Raw genomic sequence first — 23,703 nt, forward strand, 5'->3', positions numbered from 1 at the left:
CACACACACACACACACTTTCATTGGTCTGGCTTGGCACAATGTAAGTATGCATGTGATCTACCTGGCAGGACCATGGGGATCATAGAAAAACTGTGATATCACTGCTCCTCATCTGATTGGAGAATGCCTTTTATTCATTGATAAACATAGCAGGCATTTTCTGAATGACTGCTGTGCAGAGCAAGCTGCCCTCTGTGTTTTCAGAGTAGCTGGCAAGTCACTTAGCTCAGTTGCTGTACAGGACCCAGTGGATCACTGTAAAGTTCTGTGGCAGCTTAGTGCAAAACCTCGGCATGGTTCTGTGTTGTGATAAAATAACCCCCGTGCGCATGAATATAAGATCCATCATCCCTGCCGAACTCCCGTGCGCTTGCATATAAGATCCATCATCCCTGCCGAACCTAGAAGAAGATGAAAACACCAGCAGCAATGAGGAGCGCTGACATCCACGTGATGGATGGGATCTCTTGACAGGTAAGTCTGCCATAATCGGCTAATATGCTGTGCATACTATTGCATCAAACAACTCCCGGGGCTCAACAATTTTCTTTTGTGGTGGCGGTTAACTTCTGCTTTAGGCCCCGTTCATATCAGATCTGTTGAGATCCATTTTTTCAACGGATGCTAACGCAAGGGCATCGAAAAATGAATGGTTGTGAATGGGACCAGTTTACACTGCTGTGATCTGTTCCGTTTAGTTGCAGTGCGATGAATAATCCCAAAAAAAAAAGTAGAGCATGCTCTACTTTTTTTTCAGCGCAAAGTAACGTAACAGAACAAAATGAATGTAATTGCAAAGGAACGGAAGTAGAAAGGGGGAAAAAAATACCTAGATGTTTGTCCACTGAGGGAAAAAAATGGAATGGAAGTCAATAGAGGTTGAAACTTTGTCAACGGACCCTCTGTTGATGTGTGATTTCCTTCCGATTTTGGTGTGAATGGGCTCTTAAAGCTGAAGTTTAGATTGTTATACAGCCCCAGGGGCATAACTTGCCACCAATGAGGTGTGTCCCATGTTGGCTGCTGCTATTGTAGAAATCCTATCACGAGAGGCTGCCAGATACACAGTGCCAATGTGATAGTCTGCAAAAGCTGTGCAAAAGTTGTCCGCCCTATCCTCTTCTCTCCTCCATTCATAGAAGTTGTACTAGTATTTATCACAGTGCGACGTGACCTGTGATTGGAGGACAGACAGGTGACTAAAAGGCTCCACCTTTTTCTGTCATCTCAATGGGCCGCTCTGCTTGCGGCAAACAAGCTCATGCACCTTTTTCAGCTTCAAGCTTTGCACATTTTTTTACTTTTGCAATGGTCATAATTATTTTTTTCCAGAAGATACCAATATGGTAGCAGGTCTCTTTCTTTTGGAGTTCAGGTCTAAATTAACTGTATCCTTCTTATGATCCTGGTACCTGGCTGCTATAAATTTTTAATTTTTAACTCTCTTGGCTTTCCTAGCAGCTAAGGATTCTTTGACACATAGTTGGAGTGAAATCGGGCACTCTAAACAGTCAAGTATTTGTTCAGATATTGTAATTTTCCATTGAGAATCAGTAAGGATAACACAAGCATCTGGTACAGCTTTGTCCATTTCAGTGGCCAGTAAAATACATACAAGCTAATTTTTAAAGTTCATCACCCTTACTGCAATTTTCCCAGCCTACACAAAAACTGTACTGAAAGGGAGGGTCTCTACCATTGCCATCCATGCACTGATATGCACTGTGTGAACTTACAGACTGTACCATGAATAACTGGAATATTTGCAGCCCAGCCTCATACCGTATGTGACTTTCAGCACTCCTGGCCTCTAGAACACATTGGGAGCAATTCAGTAAAGCATTTGCAACAATTTTCTGACGGTGCCGACGCATTAGAAAGTCCTGCGTCTATTTCAGGAAAAGACAAGACACAGAGAGCGCCTCCATCGCATAAAAACTTTTTAATAAACGAATAAAAAAATGGTATAAAGGTACAGACATTCCTCGGTTACCGACTTACCTGCTTTGCGACCACTTGTACTTACGACGGACCGCCGAGCGACCTCCGACCTCGCGTGTCAGCGTCAGTGCGACGTGTCGCAGGTGGAAGTGACCTCCTCCGATCTTCACTGCAGGTCCTGGTAAGTATTTTAATTGCCCGATGTACAGTACACTGTTCGGTACTGTACATCTGCAACGCTATACAGTACTGTACTAATGCAGTACAGTACTGTATAGAGTTCCTCACTTAACGACCAATTCGTTTAACGACCTGGTCGTAGGAACAGAACTCGGTCGTTAAGTGAGGAATACCTGTACTCACAAAGGACGAATAAAAACGGGCATAAAAGGGTCAGAACAAAAGGTGCATATCCACCGGCTGTTCGTCTTCCCTGGTAGTGAAGTGGTTTACGCGTTTCAGAAGTCACGCCTCCTTCCTCAGAACCAATTGGGAGTGGTTCTGAGGAAGGAGGCGTGACCTCTGAAACGCGTTAACCACCATTTTTTAAATTCTTTTATTAAAAAGTTTTTATGCGATTGGGGCGCTCTCTGTGTCTTGTCTTGCAGTGCTGAGGTTGTTCTGAACCTGGTGAGAGCCGCCCCGTTATCGCCCTCCACTCCTGAACATCATTGATTTAATACTCTCTTGAACCAAAATCTGCTGGCGCGGTGTTTGATTCTGTCTGCTATTTCAGGAAAACCTTGCAACAGTTCCATCACATGTGACCGATTTCAGGTGGTTCTTATTTGCACCACTTTCACTGGACAGAATAGCATGTTTTTGGCCCCATAGACTTTAATGGGAGTGCATGAAAAACGCATGTTGTTTGTAGGGCTGCAGCTAACTATTTTTTTCATAATCGATTAGTTAGTTGATTATTAGGTGATTAATTGGATTTAAAGATAAAATGGCTCCGGTGATGTACTACTAATTTGTATTGAGATTGTAGTCCATCACAGGAGCAAGCTTGGATCGGTGACTACTTTACAACACACACACAGGGACCATGGGGAACAAAAATAGCCACCCTCCAGGAGGCAGAACAGTATCGGCACCAATTCATAGATGATTGGAGGATCTACAGCCGATTGATACATACATAAGGCACAATGTACATCAGCTATAGAGGAATGCAAATACCAGCAATACATCATACAGTGCAATGCAGAATACCACCAGATATAGAGGAATACAAATCCCAGCAATACATTATACAGCGCAATGTACCATGTGGGGGAAAGTGCAAGCAGTGAGAGCTGGTGGGGGGACATTTCAAAGGGGAGAGGGGGAAACATCTCTACCACGGACATGTTATTTCCTCTCTGCAGTCTCTGGCTGCCCTTCCCCCCCTCGTGTACAAACAGTATACAGTGAGCCCCTGATGAGATGAGCTGACCCCTCCTCTCGTGTTCGCTTCATCTCCCTGTAGTTCCCCGACATCTTACCTAAGCAGTCTCCAAGCAACTTTCTTCCCTGAGCTCTTGGTGTGGGTGTGTCTCTCGGTGGCTGCTGTTCCCCCAGGCTTGCTGCTGGGTGAGGCGGGGAGGAGAAGCGGCGCGCGTGGAGCCGCGAGTAGAGCAAATGCCAATCGAATGCCAACTAATCAATGATAGTAAATGTTGACAACGTTTTCCATCACCGATTATGACCGACTTAGCCGATTAGTGGTTGCAGCCTTAGTTTTGTGTGATTTTTGCACCTAACAATTGCCTCCTCCTAGTAACTAGCTTTCCATTGGCTAATACAAAAATTCACAAGCCATAACATTCCTGAAACATACCCAACAAAAATGCTTCAGAATTGCTTGAATGCACTTGTGCTCAAGTGTGAATGGGGCCTAATCTGGGGGGCACAAAGGGTCAGAGTCTGGCAAGATGTATGTGCCACATGGAATAATAACGATGAGCAGAAGTTCCACTTATTTACAATCATTCACTGTGGAAAGTGAATGTACATTTTGCATAGTAAACATTCACTTTGCTAAGAAAACAGTCTCTAATTTGTTTGTAAATCAATCTCATTGCGTCCCAGTTTTTAAATGAAACACCTCATGTGCCTAGCCACTTACGGGCAAACTGTGTGCCATAGTGACGCCACATGGCTGAAAAGAATCCTCATTAGACTAGTTTTAAAGCTCTATAAATTGAGCCTATGGTGTGTGAATGATGTTCCATTTTGAGAACATAGGTTAGGCCTTACCCACAATCATCATGGTGGAGGAATATGTACAATTGTGTGATGCACCTTGCCAACAGGCAAATGTTGCAAAAGTGTGGTGCGCTGGCAAAACTGATACATGCACCTTTTTGTTATACTGACATCACTCACAGAAATCTTGACACACACCACATATAGTTAAATTGTGTTTTGAAGTATGACATTTGACAAGCGGCCCCCAAGGCAATATAAACTTTGCCCAGTGATCCCCAAGTGAATTGAGTTTGAGGCCCCTGCCGTATATGATCTACAGTACTTGTACGCTTTCACTGTCTTGTTTACCATTTAACATATGTAGCATTAATGATCCTTTTGCCAGACGTATTTGGTGGTTGAGTGTTTAATGTAAAAGGTAGTGCAGAACCAAGCCCAAATATTCATGTTTATTTTTTTTCTCCTTCTTTCCTCAGCTTTCCCATGGTTTGGCATGGACATTGGTGGCACACTAGTGAAGCTAGCCTATTTTGAACCCATTGACATTACAGCTGAAGAAGAGCAAGAGGAAGTGGAAAGCTTGAAGAGTATACGTAAATATCTGACTTCCAATATAGCCTATGGCTCCACTGGCATACGGGATGTTCACTTGGAGTTGAAGGACTTGACACTGTTTGGTAGAAGGGGAAATCTGCACTTTATCCGTTTTCCGACCCATGACCTACCAACATTTATTCAAATGGCACGGGATAAAAACTTCTCAACTCTCCATACTGTTCTGTGTGCCACAGGAGGCGGGGCTTATAAATTTGAGGAAGAATTCCGTACAGTATGTATCTTTTGAATCAATTTTTAATCCTCCATTCCTTTTTTTTTTTCTCTAAATGTGTTTTTTTTTTACTTCCTAATGGTTATATTTATACTTCCTCTGCCTTTTAAAGTAGATGTAAAGTCAACATTTGTATTTTCAGAATTTTTTTCTGCTTTTATTATAATAATGCTTTGTGATTTTGCAATTATTGTCCGTGTTCAGACACATGTGCAGGTTCTCACTGCCATATTGTGATGGCGGTGATTAGAAGCTGCGCATGCATGGTAACAGAAAGTCCTGAGAGTTTAAAATTTGTCACAGGGCTAATGGATGCTGATATTAGGGAGACGTGTGGCTGCTTCCTTTTAATCACCATATCAGCAACCCACTTGTTTCAGCACACCCTAAAGATGGCCATACACATGCCGATTATCGTACGATAACCGCGGGAAATCCCGCGATCGTACGCCAGCCGAAAATCGTATGATTTTCAGGGGGTTTGCGGCGTGCTCGTAAGACAAATGCCGCACGGGCCGCTCAGCATTGCAGTTATCGGAAGCCCTCAGCGGGGCGGGCTCGGGGTGATCGCAAGTACGATCTGCCTGTACAAGATGGGCAGATCGTACAAGCTTTTAATTACATTACAACCATCGCAAGACGAAAGTCGTGCGATAGTTGTAAAGTGTATGGCCAGCTTAACTCCTTGCCTGTCACAACACGCCCACTCTCACACTATTGCATCTGCATGATTACCCCACTCTTACTAATTAACCTGTAGGCCTGCCTTCCCCCCACTTCTCATTCTTACCAGCACACCTGCATCAACCCTGCACTCGCCTCCATGCCTGCATCCCCCCCACACCTGCATGCACACTGCCCACAATCTCATCTCTGATTTTTGCAGCTACCTACTGATATGTGGAGGATAGTAGCAGATTTCATGGTACACACACTGCTAGTTCAACATGCTAAGGACCAGGAGAGGCAACAGAACAAGTTCCCCATTTTGTTATTCCAAACGAGAAACAGACACTAGTGATGATAATTTAACTTGAAGGCGAAAGGAGGAAACTGGGACATTGCAAAACACAGCAGGAGATGGATGTCCTTGCTAAGGGGTTGAATTTTGTAATCACACCGAAACCATCCCAGTGGTAGATATCATACAGCTACAGCTACAAACAGACAAAGCCATTGATTGGGTTTTATATCATCGCCTCTACTGTTGCAAAGATCCTTATGTATGTATGGACTTCCTAAGATACATGGATGGGACCTCTCTTTGGCTAAGTATTTTGCCACATTATAGGTCAGAGAGTTGATGCTGCTGACAATTGGCCTGAGTCTTAGCCCCCTTTGTTGGAAATACACAGCAACGCATACAGAGCTCCAAGCAATTTACAACCAAAATCCAGAGCTTGATATTGGGGACAGATGAAACAATAGTATCCTATGATGTTACATCCCTCTTCACCTGCATACCCACCACAGAGCCAATTGAAATGGTGAGAAAATTGTTGCTACTAGACAACACCCTAAGCAGCAGAACAGATCGCGTGTGTGTACACTTTATTGGACCTTTGCCCGTGTACCACCTAGTACAAGGATAAGTTCTACAGGCAAAAACATGGCTGTGCCACTTTCAACTATTGTGGCAAACCTGTACATGGAGGAAGTAGAAAAGAAGGCCCTAACCATCTTCAAGGGAATTGCACCCAGTCATTACTTCAGATATGTAGATTACACTTAAGTTAAAATTCACAAACAAGTTATAGGCTTTCATTGACCATATCAATTCAATGGATCATAGCGTCACGATTTACGTGGGAAGATATGCAAAACACACTGGTTTTCTTGGGCTGCTAAAAGATTTGGTATTGGGTTGGGGGGCTGGAAATGGAGATCTACGGGAAACCAACTTGGACCAGTACTTGCTATTTGACTCCCACCATCCTCTAGATTACAAATTGGGGGGAGTCGGGACCCTACCCCACCGAGCACAGAGGCCAAGGCAAAATAATTCCTTAGAGGGGCCCTTTAAAACCTCCCAGGTATCCACACTAGGCCTTTGTCAAAACAGAAAGGAGAGGAAAGAACAACTAGTAGTGAGGGTGAAAAGCATGACAAACAAGAATATGGTCATCCCATATGTAGCTGAGGTGTCTTGGGAACTCCGAAGGTTTTTTAATAAACATCACATCCCTGTCTGCTTTAAACCCAGCAATACACTGAGGCAGCAGATGGTTCACCCAAAAGACCCAACGCCAAAACATAAGATGAACAGCATTGTGTATGCAGTCCAGTGCAGTGAGGAGTGCTCAAAATTGTATGTCGGTGAAACAAAACAGCAGCTACACCAGCGTATGGCACAGCATAGAAGAACTAAGCCCTGTGTACCTACATCTAAAGGAAAAAGGTTACTCCTTTGAAGAAAGTAAAGTACGCATCCTAGACAAGGAGGAGGACTAGTTCAAAAAAGGTGTAAAAGAGTCCATTTATGTTGAATCTATTGTCTTCCACATACATAATATTTTTAATACTTCTCCCTGGGTGGCTTAATAACACCTTCTAGCTCCAGTCCTGCAAAAGCAATAAATACCATACTCCCATGTTATCTCTGACCCCATGTCGGTTATGATAAACCGATTATGTTGATTGGAGCATTATTCACCATATTTATTCCCAGATAATTTTTGTACAAGTCATTCTGAATTGAGAAAGCTGATCTGATGACCAGCAAAACATCAAGAAAAATACAGCAAATCCAGTTGTGTTGTTTTTTTTTTTTTTTTTTATTATTTATATTTACAGGTATATCAACAAATGAATGTCCTTACATATCCCAACCAAACCCTGTTCCCAAGGGCCCAGCACTCTCCTTTGTGCTATTGCATGTTCTGTACCGACAATGGCATTATTATCTTTGTTATGTGATATTAAACCGAGACAAGCTATTATTCATTTATTGGTGTTTTTGATTTTTTAATATACTACAATGGCATATTTATACTTCACATTAATTTATCTATATTTCATAACCAAATTATTATTACAATGTACATCACTTGTCAATTTTTTTCAGATTGGAAATCTTCAGCTGCATAAGGTGGACGAACTAGATTCCCTTGTTAAAGGTTTGCTGTTTATAGACTCTGTCAGTTTTAATGGACAAGCTGAATGCTATTTTTTTGAAAATGCTTCACATCCTGAACAGTGCCAGAAGATCCCATTCAATCTGGATGACCCCTACCCTTTACTAGTTGTAAACATTGGCTCTGGAGTTAGTATTCTTGCAGTCCATTCAAGGGACAACTATAAGAGAGTCTGTGGAACAAGGTAATCAACTTTATACTTTAAACGTAAGGCGTGGAAGGAAACAGAATGTGGAGCAGTTGCCCATGGCAGCCAATCGGTTTTCATTTTCAAAGCTTAACTTTAATAAACTGAAGGTAGAAGCTGATTTGTTTCTATGCACAACTGCTCCAGATTTGGTCTGCTCCATTTTTAATAAATCCCCCCCCTTGTTTTCTAATATGGTAACTGATCTGTAAGAAAGATGCTTGTGGAAACAAATGACTTGCTGTTTTATATGACTGTGTTTTGTTTTTTTCATAGCCTTGGTGGTGGGACCTTCCTTGGTCTTTGCAGTTTACTGACTGGCTGTGAGAGTTTTGAAGAGGCTCTGGAAATGGCATCATCTGGTGATAGCACAAAAGCAGATAAATTAGTAAAAGATATATATGGAGGGGATTATGAACGGTTTGCACTTCCTGGCTGGGCCGTAGCATCAAGGTAACAAAATACAATTTGTTCTCATTACCATGTACATAATTATTTTATTTATTTTTTTACTGTATTTATGTAGTTTTACTCAAACTAATCCTAAAATATTTTTGTGTGTGAAAACCCAAGCACAGACATGTAACATATTGCAGCTTACCAGTCCTTGGATGTGCTGGCTTCATTTGTTTACAGTTTTTTTTCCTTTTATTTTCATCTGGCGATCCTTCTAGTAACCCAATTCCTGTCTTAGTGTGCACACTCACTGTACTGTATCTATGAAGGAATAGTGTCCCCTCTTCTCCATTACATGGGGGAAGATGTTCTATAAAGAGAGAGCTGGGAACAGTGCTAACTTACAACAGTCCGCATAGGCAGAGGGATCAACAATTTTTTTTTTGTACTTATTGAGCAGATATAACCAGATACTTTCAATGGTATATTAAACAGAGCAATTTAGAGAGATTCTTTGTTTAGCATATACCTTAAGTACATTTTAGAAATTTGTCTAGCAAGCAGGCTTGGATAAAGAAATTCCGACAAAGAGCTGCACATCTGACTGTCTATTAAAAAAAAAAAAAAAAATATTTATTAAAAGTTGATACAATCCAAGTACACAATGAAATCATCCCACACCGATCCTATAGCCTCTCACGCGTTCCACCACCAGATAGGCTTAAAGGAGAACCTAGGGGTTTAGGGCTTTTCCCCATCATTTCTCCTTAGGGTAACGGGAGGACACAAACTAGCATCCTCCTGTCACCCTAAGCTCAGTATACCGCGAGCTGCAGCTCGCGGTATACTGAGACGCCGCAGCTGAAGCGGATCCTGACAATTATGTCTGGGTCCGCCCAGAGTGACAGCTGGCTCTGCCTAGCTAGTGGCAGAGCCAGCTGTACCCTCCCCCGTCCGTTTCCGCCAGTCAGCACTAGTGGGGAGGGGGGAATCCAGCCACTCTCTGCCGTGACAGGATCGAGAGGTGAGCGAACGCCGGTATGTGTTCGATCACTTCCCGATCTACTGAGCCGACCTGTGACAGTCTCATTGTCGCAGGTCGGCTAGAACTATGAGGATGAGTGAAAAGCACTCGCCTCATAGTTCTTCTTTTAATCATAGAGATCTTTATATGGTGGAACGTGTGAGAGGCTATAGGATCGGTGTGGGGTGATTTTACTGTGTACTTGGATGGTAAGAACTTTAAAAAAAAAACCAGAACAGATTTCTTAATATGAACTGTTGGATATGCGGCTCTACTTGGGATTTTGTTAGGCCAGCATGTATGTTTGGAGCCTACACCTGATTGATGTGACTGGTTGGGTCGGAGTTGTCCAACGGTGGGGATTGAGCTGTGTATACTTTGAAATTCAATGAAGGCTTGGATTAAGAATACTGTTCTGAAAGAGTCTTAACCTACAAATAACTCGTATTATGACTAGAGATACCAAAAATTCTATGTAAAGTCTTAAAAATAGGGATTTTCTCCCTGCAAATAGGGAACCACAGAAAACTGGTATGGCCCGCTCCACTCAGAGAGAGAGAGAGAGAATTTCTTTTATGGCTCATGAATGTCAATGATTAGTTTTGTCAGAGGGTTGTCACAGTTTATTCGGTTTATTGGTGTTGGAGAAGAGGGATTTTGTGGGACTGCTCCCTGAAAATAGGGCACAGTGAAGGTGCGTGTACATCTACCCAGATGCAGGGAATAGCTTTTGTTTTTGCAGCAGGAGACACTTCTCATCGAATATTGTGGCATACAGAAATGGTGAAATTAGGACTGCGGCTATTGTGCATAGATCAAAAAGGTTTAGAGAGTAACAGTTTTATTTTAGCAAGTCATGTGACCTGCCTCTTTTCCAATCACGGAGTTCTCTTTGCATTGTTAAGCATAGAGAAATCTGTAAGGCACTGATTGCTCTACAGTGCTTTGTGCATTTTGTAGTGGAATGTAAAATGCAGACCATTGTGTGGGACAGCTTTTCGGTATCCACTGTACAGAAGTATCCACTCTCTGCTAAATGGGCCCCTTAACCCCTTCATGAATGAGCTTGTTTTTAGTTTCTGTTCGTAAATGACTGACACACTTTTGACATTTTTGCTGTGTGATTCTTCCACGTCAGTAATATACTTTCTTACAAAGTGCACCCACACATATTATATATAATATTATATTATATATATTAAAATGCAGCAAATACGTACACGTGTACGTGACGAGTCATTTGGTCCCCTTGTGGCTGGACGTACAGTGTACATCTCCCGTCACGAAGGGGTTAAGCTGGCCTTGCACTGCTCAAATCTAGTCTGATTTTCGTCAATTGGCCAACATTTGAGTAATTTGTGGCCCTGCTGACACCACATGGCTCAACAGGCCTTGATTAAATAATAGAAGGAGGTGGGTGGAAAAAAATTTGCCGAACAGTGACTGCGTTCAATCAAATGCAGTCATTGTTCGGTATTAAAATTGAGATCAACCGTGCGCCAGTGATGTGTTCTCTGTTGCTGTGGGTGCCGGGTGTCGAAATAAAACAGCTGGCAGGGTAGATGTTGAGTGTGGATGTTGTTATCAAGTGATTCTTCATTTATTCTGTGAAATATACCATTGAATAAGTGCAAAAAATACCTCTTGATCCTGCCAAAAATATTGTAAGCTAATAATTTCTGCTGACCGCACCTGTATAATGTCTTTATCGGTGGCCTGTTTGACAGCCTACAGCGCAGGAGTGTTGTCACCTTGTAAGAGGAAAAGCCTAAACAAGCGATTTTATGGCAGGATCATCAGGTATTATATTAATGAAAGCTGCAGACTTCAATAGATTGAAAAATTACAAATTACATTAACAGACTGTCAAGTCGCCCATATAAATGAGCCCTTTGATCCCTGATGTCTCATTTGCCCTCCACATTTCAGCTGGGAATCTGACAGCTCTGAATCTGGAATTGTTGAGAGCACAGCACTTCTGGGTTCATTGATAACAGAGCACATTTACAGTCCAGTAAAAGTGATTGTGCAGCTGTAGTGCCACCTAGGTCACTTTTACTTGATAGCTGGGAGCCAGCTTATAAAAACGGCAGTGATTGGGGAGTAAAGCTTTTGCAAAAAAAATTGCTAGGCTTCCTGGCTTACTCTTACACTGCTCCCTTCAGCCCGCCTCCTCCTCCAGTGATGGAATGTCCCTCGGCATCCTCAAGTCCAAAACACTGTATAGAACATGATTACTTACAGGACTGTAGACCGCTGGAGTGGAGGGGGATTGAGACTGAAGAGACTGGTCTAAGAGCAAGCCAGGACTGTGGTTTGGGTGAGTATAACTTTATTTTTAGTGCCCTAGACCTAATGAGCACTTAACCCTTGCAGTGCAGGGGTAGCCCCACCTCAAGGGGTAAGATTTGATTTGCCTGGAATTCTGCTTTAGAAGGGGGCTGTTGGAAGTTGTTTACTCTAATTAACCCTGTCTCTACTGTGCTGACAGATACCATTATCAGTTGTAAACTAGCAAAGGGTTAAAGACTTGGCTTCATCCCATTGACATATAAGATTTGATTTGCCTGGAGTTCTGCTTTAACATTACAAATGAAAGCTAGGTATGAGAACAAAACGCTTAAAAATTGTAATGGCAAACTTTAATATTCTTTGAAGTTCTGTTCTATGAATGGGAACATGTAATGGATATAAAGTGGGTGTTATCCCATTGTGGTTGCAAACATGTAAATCCACTTTAAGGATGGTTTTCCCTGCTCATCTTGCATTTGATTTTTTTATATCATTCCTTGGGATACTGTGGGTTTCATTTTTTGAAATGCGATTTTTCTCTTTCAATCATGAAGTCATATATTCCTTTTTTTGCATTATTCTTTTCTTTTCTTTTTTTTTTGTAGTTTTGGCAACATGATCCACAAAGATAAACAGGAATCTGTTAGTAAAGAAGATCTGGCTCGTGCTACATTGGTAACGATAACAAACAATATCGGATCAATAGCGAGGATGTGTGCTGTCAATGAGGTAAATATTAATTAAAGGTGATCGCAACTTGATAAGGTTGTGGTTTTTTTTTTGTTTCTAAATCCGGGTCATGCTAAAATAGTATCATTTAGTTTTAAGGGCCGGTTCACACACGGTAGTCGTCCTGAATACACGGCTGCCGGCGTGTGTTCAGAAGGAAAAGTGCTGATGCACGCATTGGCTCATTGCACTGTTTTACTTTTGTTGTTGTTATTGAAATATCACAAGTTCTATCAGCCACTGCTGCGTTGCACCACACTGCGCTGAAAAATGTACAGCCGATAGATGGAGAGATATCATATTTTTCAAAACAAGGCAAATTACCTTGTCTCTGTGTTGAGACTACTCTTCCAGCAAGCCCCAGAGCACCTTGTGTAAAGAAGCCCTAAGGGTAACTAATCATTTTGGGGCTATTTTAGTTTAAAAGTATATGTGTTCTTAAACTGCCTATGGACAATTTTGGGTATAGTAGTTTTTTGCAATTTCACAAGCGTGCACAATTTTAACCACTTGCTGCCTGGAGCAATTTCTTACATTTGCGCTCGCATAATAAAATCAGAATTTTTGGCTAGAAAACCGCTGCAAACCCCCAAACAATTATATATATTTCTGAAAGCAGTGGCCCTGTAGAATAGAAAGATGCTAGTTGCAATTTTTATGTCGCACGGTATTTGCACAAATGTTTATCAAACAAGTATTTTTAGGATAAAATACACTAAAATTAAATTTAGTGCACAGAAACAGAATATAATAGCCAATGTTTTGAAAAAATTCTAAAAGATGGGCTTACGCTGGGTAAATAGATACCAAACATGTCGAGCCTTAAAATTGCGTGCGTCCGTGAAATCGCAAAAAACTACAATAACCAAAATATCCCATAGGCGACGCTTTAAACGATTTTACGGCTCATCAGTTTAGCGCTAACAGTGAATGATGGGCCTAGAATTCTTGCTCTCACTCCGACGCTCGGGACGATATATAACATGTGTGGCGTAATTTGTTTTTGCATGTAGGCGCATCCGACGCACTTTTGCGTTGTATGTGCGTGCACGCAGGGGAGGGGGGACTTTAAAACCTAGGCTAAAATAGCTTGCATTTGTTTAGCTTTAGATACACTGTAATACCTATCAGCATGCTCATGTAGGCGCTGGTGATGCCATTTAGCCTTCCTGGGGAAGCTGGGGTTTCCATGTCACATGGGACTGTACTTTTAATTTTATGTGGAGTTGTGGGCTAATAGTGTTTTAGAATGAGTTTTACTGCCAACTCTGCTTTTAAGAATGTATTTATTAGACACAGATGAGAAAGTATAACCAAACCGTTTACCAGTTTACCATGCTTTACATTAGATGCATAAATAAGTTTTTATATCTGCTTTCAATATAGGTTTCCTAAAGATATTTTGCCACAGGCTCCATTCACACAAGTGGTTTTCCGAGTGTATTCAGCCATACAAATATGCGCTAAACATTTAATTAAAAAAAATAGATTGCCATGTGCATTGTTCAGACTATTGCGGCAGCTGTGCGTCCCGCAAAATAGTCCAAGCTATTTTATGGATGGATTCTGCATCGTCAAGCTATAGTAATATCCGCAAAAGTGTGGAATCTGCGCGTATAGTAACGCTTGTGTGAATGGAGCCTCATGCTTTTGTTGCCCCTCACTCACATCCTGAAACACCTGTAGAAAAGCCCGAAATAGAACCTCACCATCTAAGCATATTTTTTGACACATTGCTTAATCGGAAGAAATACCCACCCTAAAGATCTGATGCCACCAGACACCCTTGCCTGGTGCTGACCTGACAAATGTAGTTATCTGGAGGCAAAAACCTTACATGATTTACTGAAACTCTGGTGACATTGTTGCTGTAGAAGGGGATCTGACTTCATCATTCTTGCTATTTCTTCTATTCCTTTGCAGACATGTAAATCTAATGATGTTGATGTATGTATTCCTTTTAGCATGATTTTCTCATGTCTTTCAGCTTCTTTATAGTGCTGCCTTGTTGACTATAAATCAAGCAGCATTGTACAGGGCTATGAAGGCTGTGAGATCTAACCCATCCATAACTTTATTTTATGACTATTTTGTTTATTTTTGTTTCCCCTTTTTCTTTTCTTTTGTCAAGTATAATTTTAAGCATTTGCCCTATTTGGGGAAAATATGAACATTAGGATTATTAGAATACATTTAATGACTATAATACAAATTACTAGATTTCTGTGCAGCTTTGGACAGACTTCTGAAAGGATTACAAGTTAGTAATTTTGTACAACAATTAGATGAGTCGCACAGTTTATATAGTATCCCACTTGGCAGGTGGAAACTATTGGATCATCTCAAACTGATGGATCATCAGAACTACTACTCTTTCCAGCCAGTAGAGTCCTGTTATTTTTCCATCTGACTACAGAAACCTGTACTGGCCTTTAAAATCCCTTTACAGTACCATCTTTGTAAAGGTGGCCATACACTCTACAACCATCGCAAGACCTTAGTCTTGCGATGGTTGTACAGGGATTAAAAAAACGTACGATCTGCCTATCTTGGACAGGCAGATCGCACTCTCGATCATCGCAAGCCCGCCCCCCTGAGGGGCGGGCTTCCGATGACCGCAATGCTGAAAGGGCAGTGTGCGCGTGCGCACACCGGCCCGCTCGGCATTTGTCTTCCGAGCACCGTTCTAACCAGCCGAGAATCGTACGATTCCCGGCTGGTTTTCGAACATGCTGGTTCGACGGAAGACGTGCGACCGTACAGTAGAAACGGTCGCACGTCTCCGTTCACACTGCTCGATTCTCGTACGATCGCGGGATTTCTTGCGATTCTCGTATGATAATCGTGCAGTGTATGGGCACCTTTTAAGCACTATACCTCTGGAAATAGCTCACCTACTTCTAGGAGCTGGACCAAAATGTGAGTTCTCCTATAATGAGCTCTTCTGTTCTCCACAACTGTTTGATTCTATACAAGTGAGGTTAATTATCAGTCTTATTTAACATTATATGGTCAGACACAAGGAAGAAAAAAAAGTAGTACAGACTTAGTATGTCGGACATTTTACCTGTTTAGGATTAGTTGTATAATTTGGTGGTATTTGATAAGCTAAAGCAGTCCTTTCTAAATGTGTTTTGACACAATTTTGCATTGACTACTATGGAGAAATAAGAGCATCGCTACAGCATCAGTTTACAAAGATTCAGTTAAAATACTGTATTCTGGTTTCTTCATGTTCAGAAGCAGAACAGAAACACGTGTACCCTGAACGTTTCATGCCACTGGTGTGACGTGCTGATTCTTATCTACTTTGGTAATTGTGTGTGCAGGTGTTACTGTCCTGTTTTTTGGAAATGTTATCAGTTTTGTCATTCAACAAGATGGTGTAAACCAGGAGCTGCGAGGCCTATTTAATGCGTTTAATTGATACTAACTAATAACCTTTTTCTAGTATTGCTGTTGGTCTGATGTTTCCCCTTTAAAAATGTTCCTCTAACTGACGGCTCCTGTCACCATTTTAACAGACTACAAATGTTTTCATTATATTCCTTATTGGAGGGCACCTTGTTTTGTGCACCTTTTTACCTCTACATTGCAGCAGCGAAATATCCTCAAGTGCTCTCTACACTCTCCTGCTGCTTTTTACACTTAGGGGTCTATTCACAAACAGGTGAAGAGTTTGGAAAAGGCAGGAGAAGTGAACAATCTAGGCTAAAATAGCCGATTCTGAAAAAATCTCTAATTCAGCTCACTTTCTAGTTCAGCTATTTTGTCCTAGATTGTTCACTTCTCCACAACTCTTCACCCTTTTGGAATAGACCCCTTAATCTCTTCAGAGACGCATCAGAACGCAAAACCTCATCCTTGGGACTCCTGGCAGTTGCACTCCTCTAACTTCTGACCTGGACAGTTATGTTTCCAATAAAGAAAGTAGTGCCAAGTCGATATTATGGCCTAGATCTAGCACATTTTGGGGGGTATCGTACTCTGTCAAATTATTCTTTCTTGGGGTCTAATATTTTATCCTGCTTCTCAGTCTCTGGCTCCTGAACCAAGTTTTTAAGAGAACTCAAGTTTTGAGAGAGCACAGTCTGTCGGAAGCTGTCCTATAACTGTTCCGGGCCCCAAAGTTTTTTGATTTGCTCTGGCTCTGTTTTCTTCAGGCAGGCATGGATTACTACCACAAGGGTCAAATATGCAATCGCTCAGTGTATGGGCACCTTAAGAAATCTCCAGAGATCCAGATCGCAGCTATAATCCAGAAAACCCAGAGGAAACTGAAAGGCCAGCTTCTTCCTTGCAAAACTAATTATCTGCTGGATCTTCCCAGCCCCTCTGGCTGAGAGTCCTCTGTCTGTCTGTCTGTGTCTGTCTCAAACATTTTACTAGAATATTGAAAACATGATGAATGGATCTTTGAAATGTTTAGACTAAAGTTGGTTTGTTTGGGGAAAAGGGTAGCTATGCTTGCCTATCCCGAACAGATAGAATGGACAAACTGTCCTTCACATATTTATGCACACTATTTTTGTTATCTATTACACCTTCTTTTTTTTTTTTTTATAACTTTTTACATTTTAAAAATTGAGAATATGTCAATATGACATGGCAAAGCTATCTAAAAACTGTTGAGAAATTGCAAAATCTGACAGATTTGTGAACAAAAGCATATATTTATAAATAGGAGGAAATGGTGAATTAAAAAAAAAAAAAGCAGCGAATTAAGTTGATCTACATGTAAATTGTCTGGATACCTTGAGGGCCACAAAACTGGCACAAATATGTTTTACACACTTTTTAGGGCCTGATATATAATTATTGTGCTCTGTTGCGTATTTGTACATGGTTTTTTTTTTCTCTACCAGTTGTCTATAAAAAAAATAATGGTATACAATTTACTTGTAAGAAAAAAAAGTAGGGCTGGTAATGATTAAAAATTTCCTGTTCGATTAATCGAAATTTTTTTTAATCGATTAATTTCGATTAATTATAACGCACATACACATCCAACTACATTGGCCTATACATATACAGCACAGCAATAAAGTAATAAAATGAACTAGGATAACATAATAATGCATAGCTAGATTACTATTGGCTATTTCACTTTCCAATAGCCTATAGCAAACTAGCTATTGCACCCGCCCCCTGCTGCTTTCAATCACCAGAAGGACTTGATAGAAAAACTCAGGTCCCCCTCTGCTGATTGACAGCAGAAGTGGGCCGGTGCATTAGCTAGTTTTCTATTGGCTATTGCACTTTGCTATGCAATCGTATGCCTTTTTTTTCTTTTCTGACTGACGGTCAGGCCGCGGCTCCCGATGTCAGAAAAGAAAAAAAAACGATCCCAGGGAAAGGTTTAATCTGCTCGATTGAGCAGATTAAACCTTTCCGGTAAAAAGTTTGTGTCTCCCGGGTGTACTCACCGGCCCAAGCAGCTCCATCAGGTAACGAAGGGGAGGGGGAGGAGTCCAGTGATGTCACGGACATCGACATCACCGGACTCCTCCCCCCTTCCCTTCGTTAGCTGACAGAGCCACTTGTGGAAGGGGGGAGGAGTCCGGTGACGTCGATGTCCGTGACGTCACCGGATCTCCGACGGAAGACCTGGAAGCCGGCGGAGAGGTGAGTACGGAGCCAAAGAACTTTGATCGATCAAAATAATTTTGATCGATCAAATAAATTAACGATTAATCGAGGGATTAATCGTTAATTTCCGCAGCCCTAAAAAAAAGTAAAGGATACTGTGTTAACCCCACAAATAGAATCATCCTGGCTTTTGTTTTCACCTCTGACTTTTCAAAGTTGAAGCACCCAGATAGTGGCAGTATGCGGTAGTGTAATATCTGAGCATCTTCTTTAGAGAGCATATTTACACTGCAAGACCATATATGTAGATCTTCATCAACTTCATAACTCAACTTGCTGCACTTTTACCCTGAAATGATCAGGGGAAATATTTTACAAAACTAACAATACTCCTTAAGTGTAGCTACCATTACTATTTCCCTTTTCCTGAGTTCTCACAAAGTACCCACTATCTTGGAAGCACAAAATCATCAGTTTGTCTGTGACCAGGAGCCATAACCCTTGTGACGCCAGTTGGAAGTGCCTAAGAGCATGAGTTCCCCAGAAAACAATAGTATTGGAGCTGACACTTGGGGTGTAGTATTTGTTCCAACTGACAGATTTGCTTTAAAGTGGAACTGAACTCAAAAAGTGAAGATTTGTTGTGTTGTATTTTTAGATGTAGTGCTTGTTCCCATGCAGTACCTTGATGTGGTACGCGTGCTCTTTTGGAGGTTTTTTGTGCCAATGATTAAGCAACTAAATGCTTCCAATAATTTATTGAGGAGAGCGAAGGGGAGCAAATAGGAGAAGCTCACTGTCAGGATTTACATACAATGTAAGGCACTTCTTCTTACTGCTATTCTCAAGAGATTTGGAATGAGATTTGGTAATGCCAGTACTGTGCTGCACACTGATCTCCTTGTAGGAGGCTCTGACATGCAGAAGCAAAAACCCTGCCTCAAGAAGGCTGTGTTCACACAAGAACAGTGTTGTAAAGTCAGTAATGGGGAACAATCCATTGCAGTGAAGCCACAGGCAATACTGTTGATGACTAGTTGTTTGCCCTCTGCCTGACTTTTGGTCACAGCTTCCAGAGTTCTGTTCCTCTTCAAATGTGTTCAAAAGTGCAAAGCCCTCCTAAATATTGTGCATGCAGTATGGGTACTCTAAATGTATGTGTGGTTTTTGTTTTCTTTGTTATAGTGTAGTATACTATATGATAACTGTTTAGTAAATATTTTATTATTTTTTTTCTTCTAGAAAATAAACAGAGTGATTTTTGTGGGCAATTTTCTCCGTGTTAACACACTGTCTATGAAGCTTCTTGCATATGCGTTGGACTATTGGTCAAATGGCCAACTCCAAGCCTTATTTCTGGAGCACGAGGTCTGTATTAAGAATTTGTGGACTATTTGTATACAGTAGTTATTTATGATATATACACACAAGTGTGTTCTTTGCTGCTATTCTCTAGCTTAACATCCAGAACCCAAAGATAGGTGGAGGAGACAAACTAGATCATAGATTCCGCCACAATTCGTTCACATGGTCTATGACAAAAGACTTAGATTATTTCAACAAATACATGATATGAATAATATATAGAGCAGATATTTCAATCAGGGGCTACTGGTCAATTACATCATGAAGCTGATTTACTAAAGTAGTTGAGAATCTTCACACAATGGACTGTGCAAATAATTAAAGTGACATTAAACCCTGAGATGTTTTAACATAAAACAATACTGTAATGTGCGCCTTACTGTAATCCATGGTTGTTTCCCTTCTCTTTGCTGCTCTTCCTTATAAATCCTCATCTCTTCTCATGCTGGGCAGAACTTCTGTTTTGCAGCAGACTGCCTTGTCTCAGGAATGGATACACGGTGTCTGTGTATAGGTTTGTAACCTGAGCCAGCACTACAGGAAGAGGCCCTGAGCTGAAAAGGGAAGTTCTTCCCAAGCACGAGAAGACATGAGGATTTAAAAGGAAGAGCAGCAAAGAGAAGGGAAACTACCATGGATTACAGTAAGGCACACATTACAGTATTGTTTTATGTTAAAAAATCTGAGGGTTTAATGTCACTTTAATTCAATAATCCAATCATGTGCAGATATAATAGTTAACAGTAATTTGCTTTTCTCATGACTGGACAAATGACACATCAACCTTAAGGTGCCCATACACCTTAAGACCATTGCAAGACTTTTGTCTTGCGATGCTCGTAAGCTTATTAAAAAGCTTGTACGATCTGCCCATCTTGGACAGGCAGATCGTGCTTGCTGTCATAGAAAGCCCGCCCCGCTGAGGGGCGGGCTTCTGATGACCGCAGTGAGGGGCGGGCTTCCGATCACTGCAAACGGGCAGTGAGAGCGTGCGCACACCGGCCCATTCGGCAGTTGTTGAACAAGCAGGCCTCTAACCCGCCGAGAATCAAACGATTCTCGGCGGATTTTCTAGCCTGCTTGTTCGACGGAAGACGTGCGCCCGTACAGTAGAAACGGTCGCACGCCTTCCATACACTGTACAATCGCGGGATTTCCCGCGATTCTCGTACGATAATCGTACAGTGTATGGGCACCTTTTTAGTGTGTAGGTTGACCCAAACGGTTTAACTGAAACGGCAGTGTAGAAGTAAAAACTGGACCAGGGAAAACCACACTAAAAAAATTAAATGGTGGTAGATTGTTTAGCAATGTGTTGTCAAAGATTTTCTGCAGAAGCCAAATATATTAAACTCTCAGGAAAGACCTCAAGCTTGATCGTTCCGAGAAGGGCTCCAAACTTTAATAAAGGGCTAGAAAGCCTGAGTTATGAAGACCGCCTTCATCAATTAAACGTATTCACCTTGGAAAAGAGGCGATTTAAGAGAAGACCTTATTGCAGTCTTTAAAACCCTCAATAGGGACCACAATATGCGAAATAAGTTGTTTATACCGAGAACTATATTCTTTTATTTAAAAAAAAAAAAAAATTTATTTTTTGAGTAATAAATCAGATATTATAGTACCGACAATTTACGCAGCGCTGTACATAGTTGCACATTCACATCAGACTCTGCCCTCAATGAGCTTATAATCTAAGGTCCCTATCTCACATGCATACATACAAGAGCCAATTTAGACAGGATCCAATTAACCTATCAGCATGTATTTGGAGTGTGGGAGAGAACCAGGGTACCTGGAGGAAACGCACGCAAGCACAAGGAGAACATGCAAACTCCTTGCAGATAGTGACCTGACCAGGATTCGAACCAGGGACCCCTAGTTCTGGAAGGCAGAAGTGCTCATTTAAGAACATGAGGACACAACAAGAGGTTAGAAGAAAGGGGGTTAAATCTTAGAGTACGGTAAGGGTTTTTTTTTTACTGAGAGCAGTAAAATTGTGGAATTGCCTTCCACATGCAGTGGTAACCGATATATAACACACACACACGACTTGATGGGCCCTTATCTTTGTTTAAACTCCCCTACTATTGTTACAATTAAAAGGTTGACATAGTGCCTGGATAGTTCCTGCACAATTGTCACTTGGCAGAGCCAGCAACATGGGGCTAGTGAAGTCTCTCTTAAGTCCCCATTCACACCTGCGTTTGGCCCATGGCCCTTAATTACCCCCATTGTGCCTTTTGGATGTGTGGCAATTGCAGGAAAATGGTAAATTTTGCAACATGTATTTTTTCCCATGCGTCCATGCACAGTCACGCACGGGAAGACACTGATTGCTCAGCCGCGTTTGGGGTGCCGTTAACTAGTAATGTCATTGCAAGCGCATGTTTGGTGCGTGCTTCCTTGATTGCACGCACTTTTGCTGTGGCTTGCGTACATTCATGGAATGCGATGGTGTGAACGGGGCCTTACGTAAATAACAACTGCCACTAATTAGCTGTCTGTACGTGGGGCATTCTTCCACCTGACCTCCAATGTAACAAGACATTTTCACATGGACCTACAATGTAACAGGACATTCTTCACATTGACTCCATATGTAACATGGCATTTTTCCACTGATTTTATAAATGTAAGGGGCTGTACACTGAGCACAGATGTAAGGAGACATTACCATTTTTACAATCTGCCTTTACTTTCAGGCCAATATTTGTTATTTACCGGGACACTGTGGGTGGCTAGCAGTCCCTTTTGAGAAAGCTGAGTCACTGACCCGGAACAAGTATAGAGATATGTAGTTCTGACACTCATTTGCAGCATGCGTCTTCTGGAACGATTACTAAATACAAACATACCACAGCCAGGCATCTAGCGTTTTCAGAGGACTGCACAAATCTGCTCTAGGTGTTAAATCATGCTGAGTACACTACATTATTTATTATTATATTTACATATTACTGATCATACTAATGTACTGTGAGTAGTGGACCTTGAGTAGTAGACATTATCATTTTTAATAGGGGTTCCTGGAGACCTGGAAGAAAAATGATCAAGGGTTTCGCCTTGGTAAAAACTTTGAGATACTCCACTAGAGAGTAAAAGTATATTATTGTGTCTTAATTACATACCAGTTCTAATTTTTATTTATTCCCTTTTCCTTCAGGGTTATTTTGGTGCGGTTGGTGCTCTATTAGGATTGCCCAATTTTTCTTAAAATTGCCATATATTATCAAGTCAAAGAAATTAGAAATTGTTTTTCTTTTTCAAGTTTTAAATCCTGAGTAATTTGTATACATCAAAGAAGAACTGTGGCTGAAAGTTGGTAGGCATCTCATTCTTGGCAGTGTTTTAATATGTTAATATCATGAGAGATCCACGAGAAAACCATCAGCCTGCCATCGAATGGAACATATTCAGCGCTTGCCTCTCGGTAGCCATTATTTTTGTATACAGAACCAGTATTATGGACAAGAAAATCACAGGAGTGAACATACTGTGCTGCAATGACTTTAAACGTTCACTACGTTATTGGCAGCTAATGTCTTAACATGGATATGCTCTGCATCTAGTATGTCTTGTATCAATGCCACTAATTTAAGCTTGACCGATCTTAACTGTGATAAAGCTTACTAGAGTTCATTTAGTCATTCCTGCTTTGTTATGAAGGGTCAGTTTACGGCTTTTCATTTTATTAAAGTAGCAGCTCGACCATTTGTTTTTGTAATTACATTGCTCCCAGCATTCATAAAGGGACATAACAGACATTTAAGTATATATTCTGCCTCTAGTAGGTTGGAAACTAGGCAAATCTAAAGGTACAACTCTTCGTAGTGGCTTTTCCCCCTACGTATGTCAAATAAGCCAGTTTAACTTAATGTCCTTAGGAGGGAGGTTGTCTCTCCAGGGCTGTAAGATCAAGGTGCTTAGGGTTTCTTTACTAGCCTACATGATCATCAACTGCTGCTGACAGTGTCATACCCGACTTCCATATGCTGGAGATTCATTCCAGGAGCAGGTGT

General features: G+C 41.3%; 1 protein-coding gene across 2 annotated transcripts in view; it reads left to right on the top strand.

Moving 5' to 3' along the window:
• Positions 1-23,380, top strand: part of PANK3 (pantothenate kinase 3) — a 25,913-nt gene extending 2,533 nt beyond the window's left edge. The window contains exons 2-7 of one of the 2 annotated variants that reach the window (XM_018562535.1): positions 4,613-4,965; positions 8,030-8,283; positions 8,563-8,739; positions 12,604-12,727; positions 19,559-19,684; positions 22,848-23,380. In XM_018562535.1, coding sequence (XP_018418037.1) covers positions 4,613-4,965; positions 8,030-8,283; positions 8,563-8,739; positions 12,604-12,727; positions 19,559-19,684; positions 22,848-22,898 — 1,085 coding nt within the window. In that variant the 3' untranslated portion in view covers positions 22,899-23,380. The remainder of the gene's footprint in view (positions 1-4,612; positions 4,966-8,029; positions 8,284-8,562; positions 8,740-12,603; positions 12,728-19,558; positions 19,685-22,847) is intronic. The other variant, XM_018562536.1, reaches the window with a different exon arrangement.
• The last annotated feature ends 323 nt before the right edge of the window (positions 23,381-23,703 follow it).

The sequence above is a fragment of the Nanorana parkeri genome, unplaced genomic scaffold (genome assembly GCF_000935625.1).
Source record: "Nanorana parkeri isolate BGI_ZX_2015 unplaced genomic scaffold, ASM93562v1 scaffold582, whole genome shotgun sequence".
NCBI classification, from domain to species: domain Eukaryota; kingdom Metazoa; phylum Chordata; class Amphibia; order Anura; family Dicroglossidae; genus Nanorana; species Nanorana parkeri.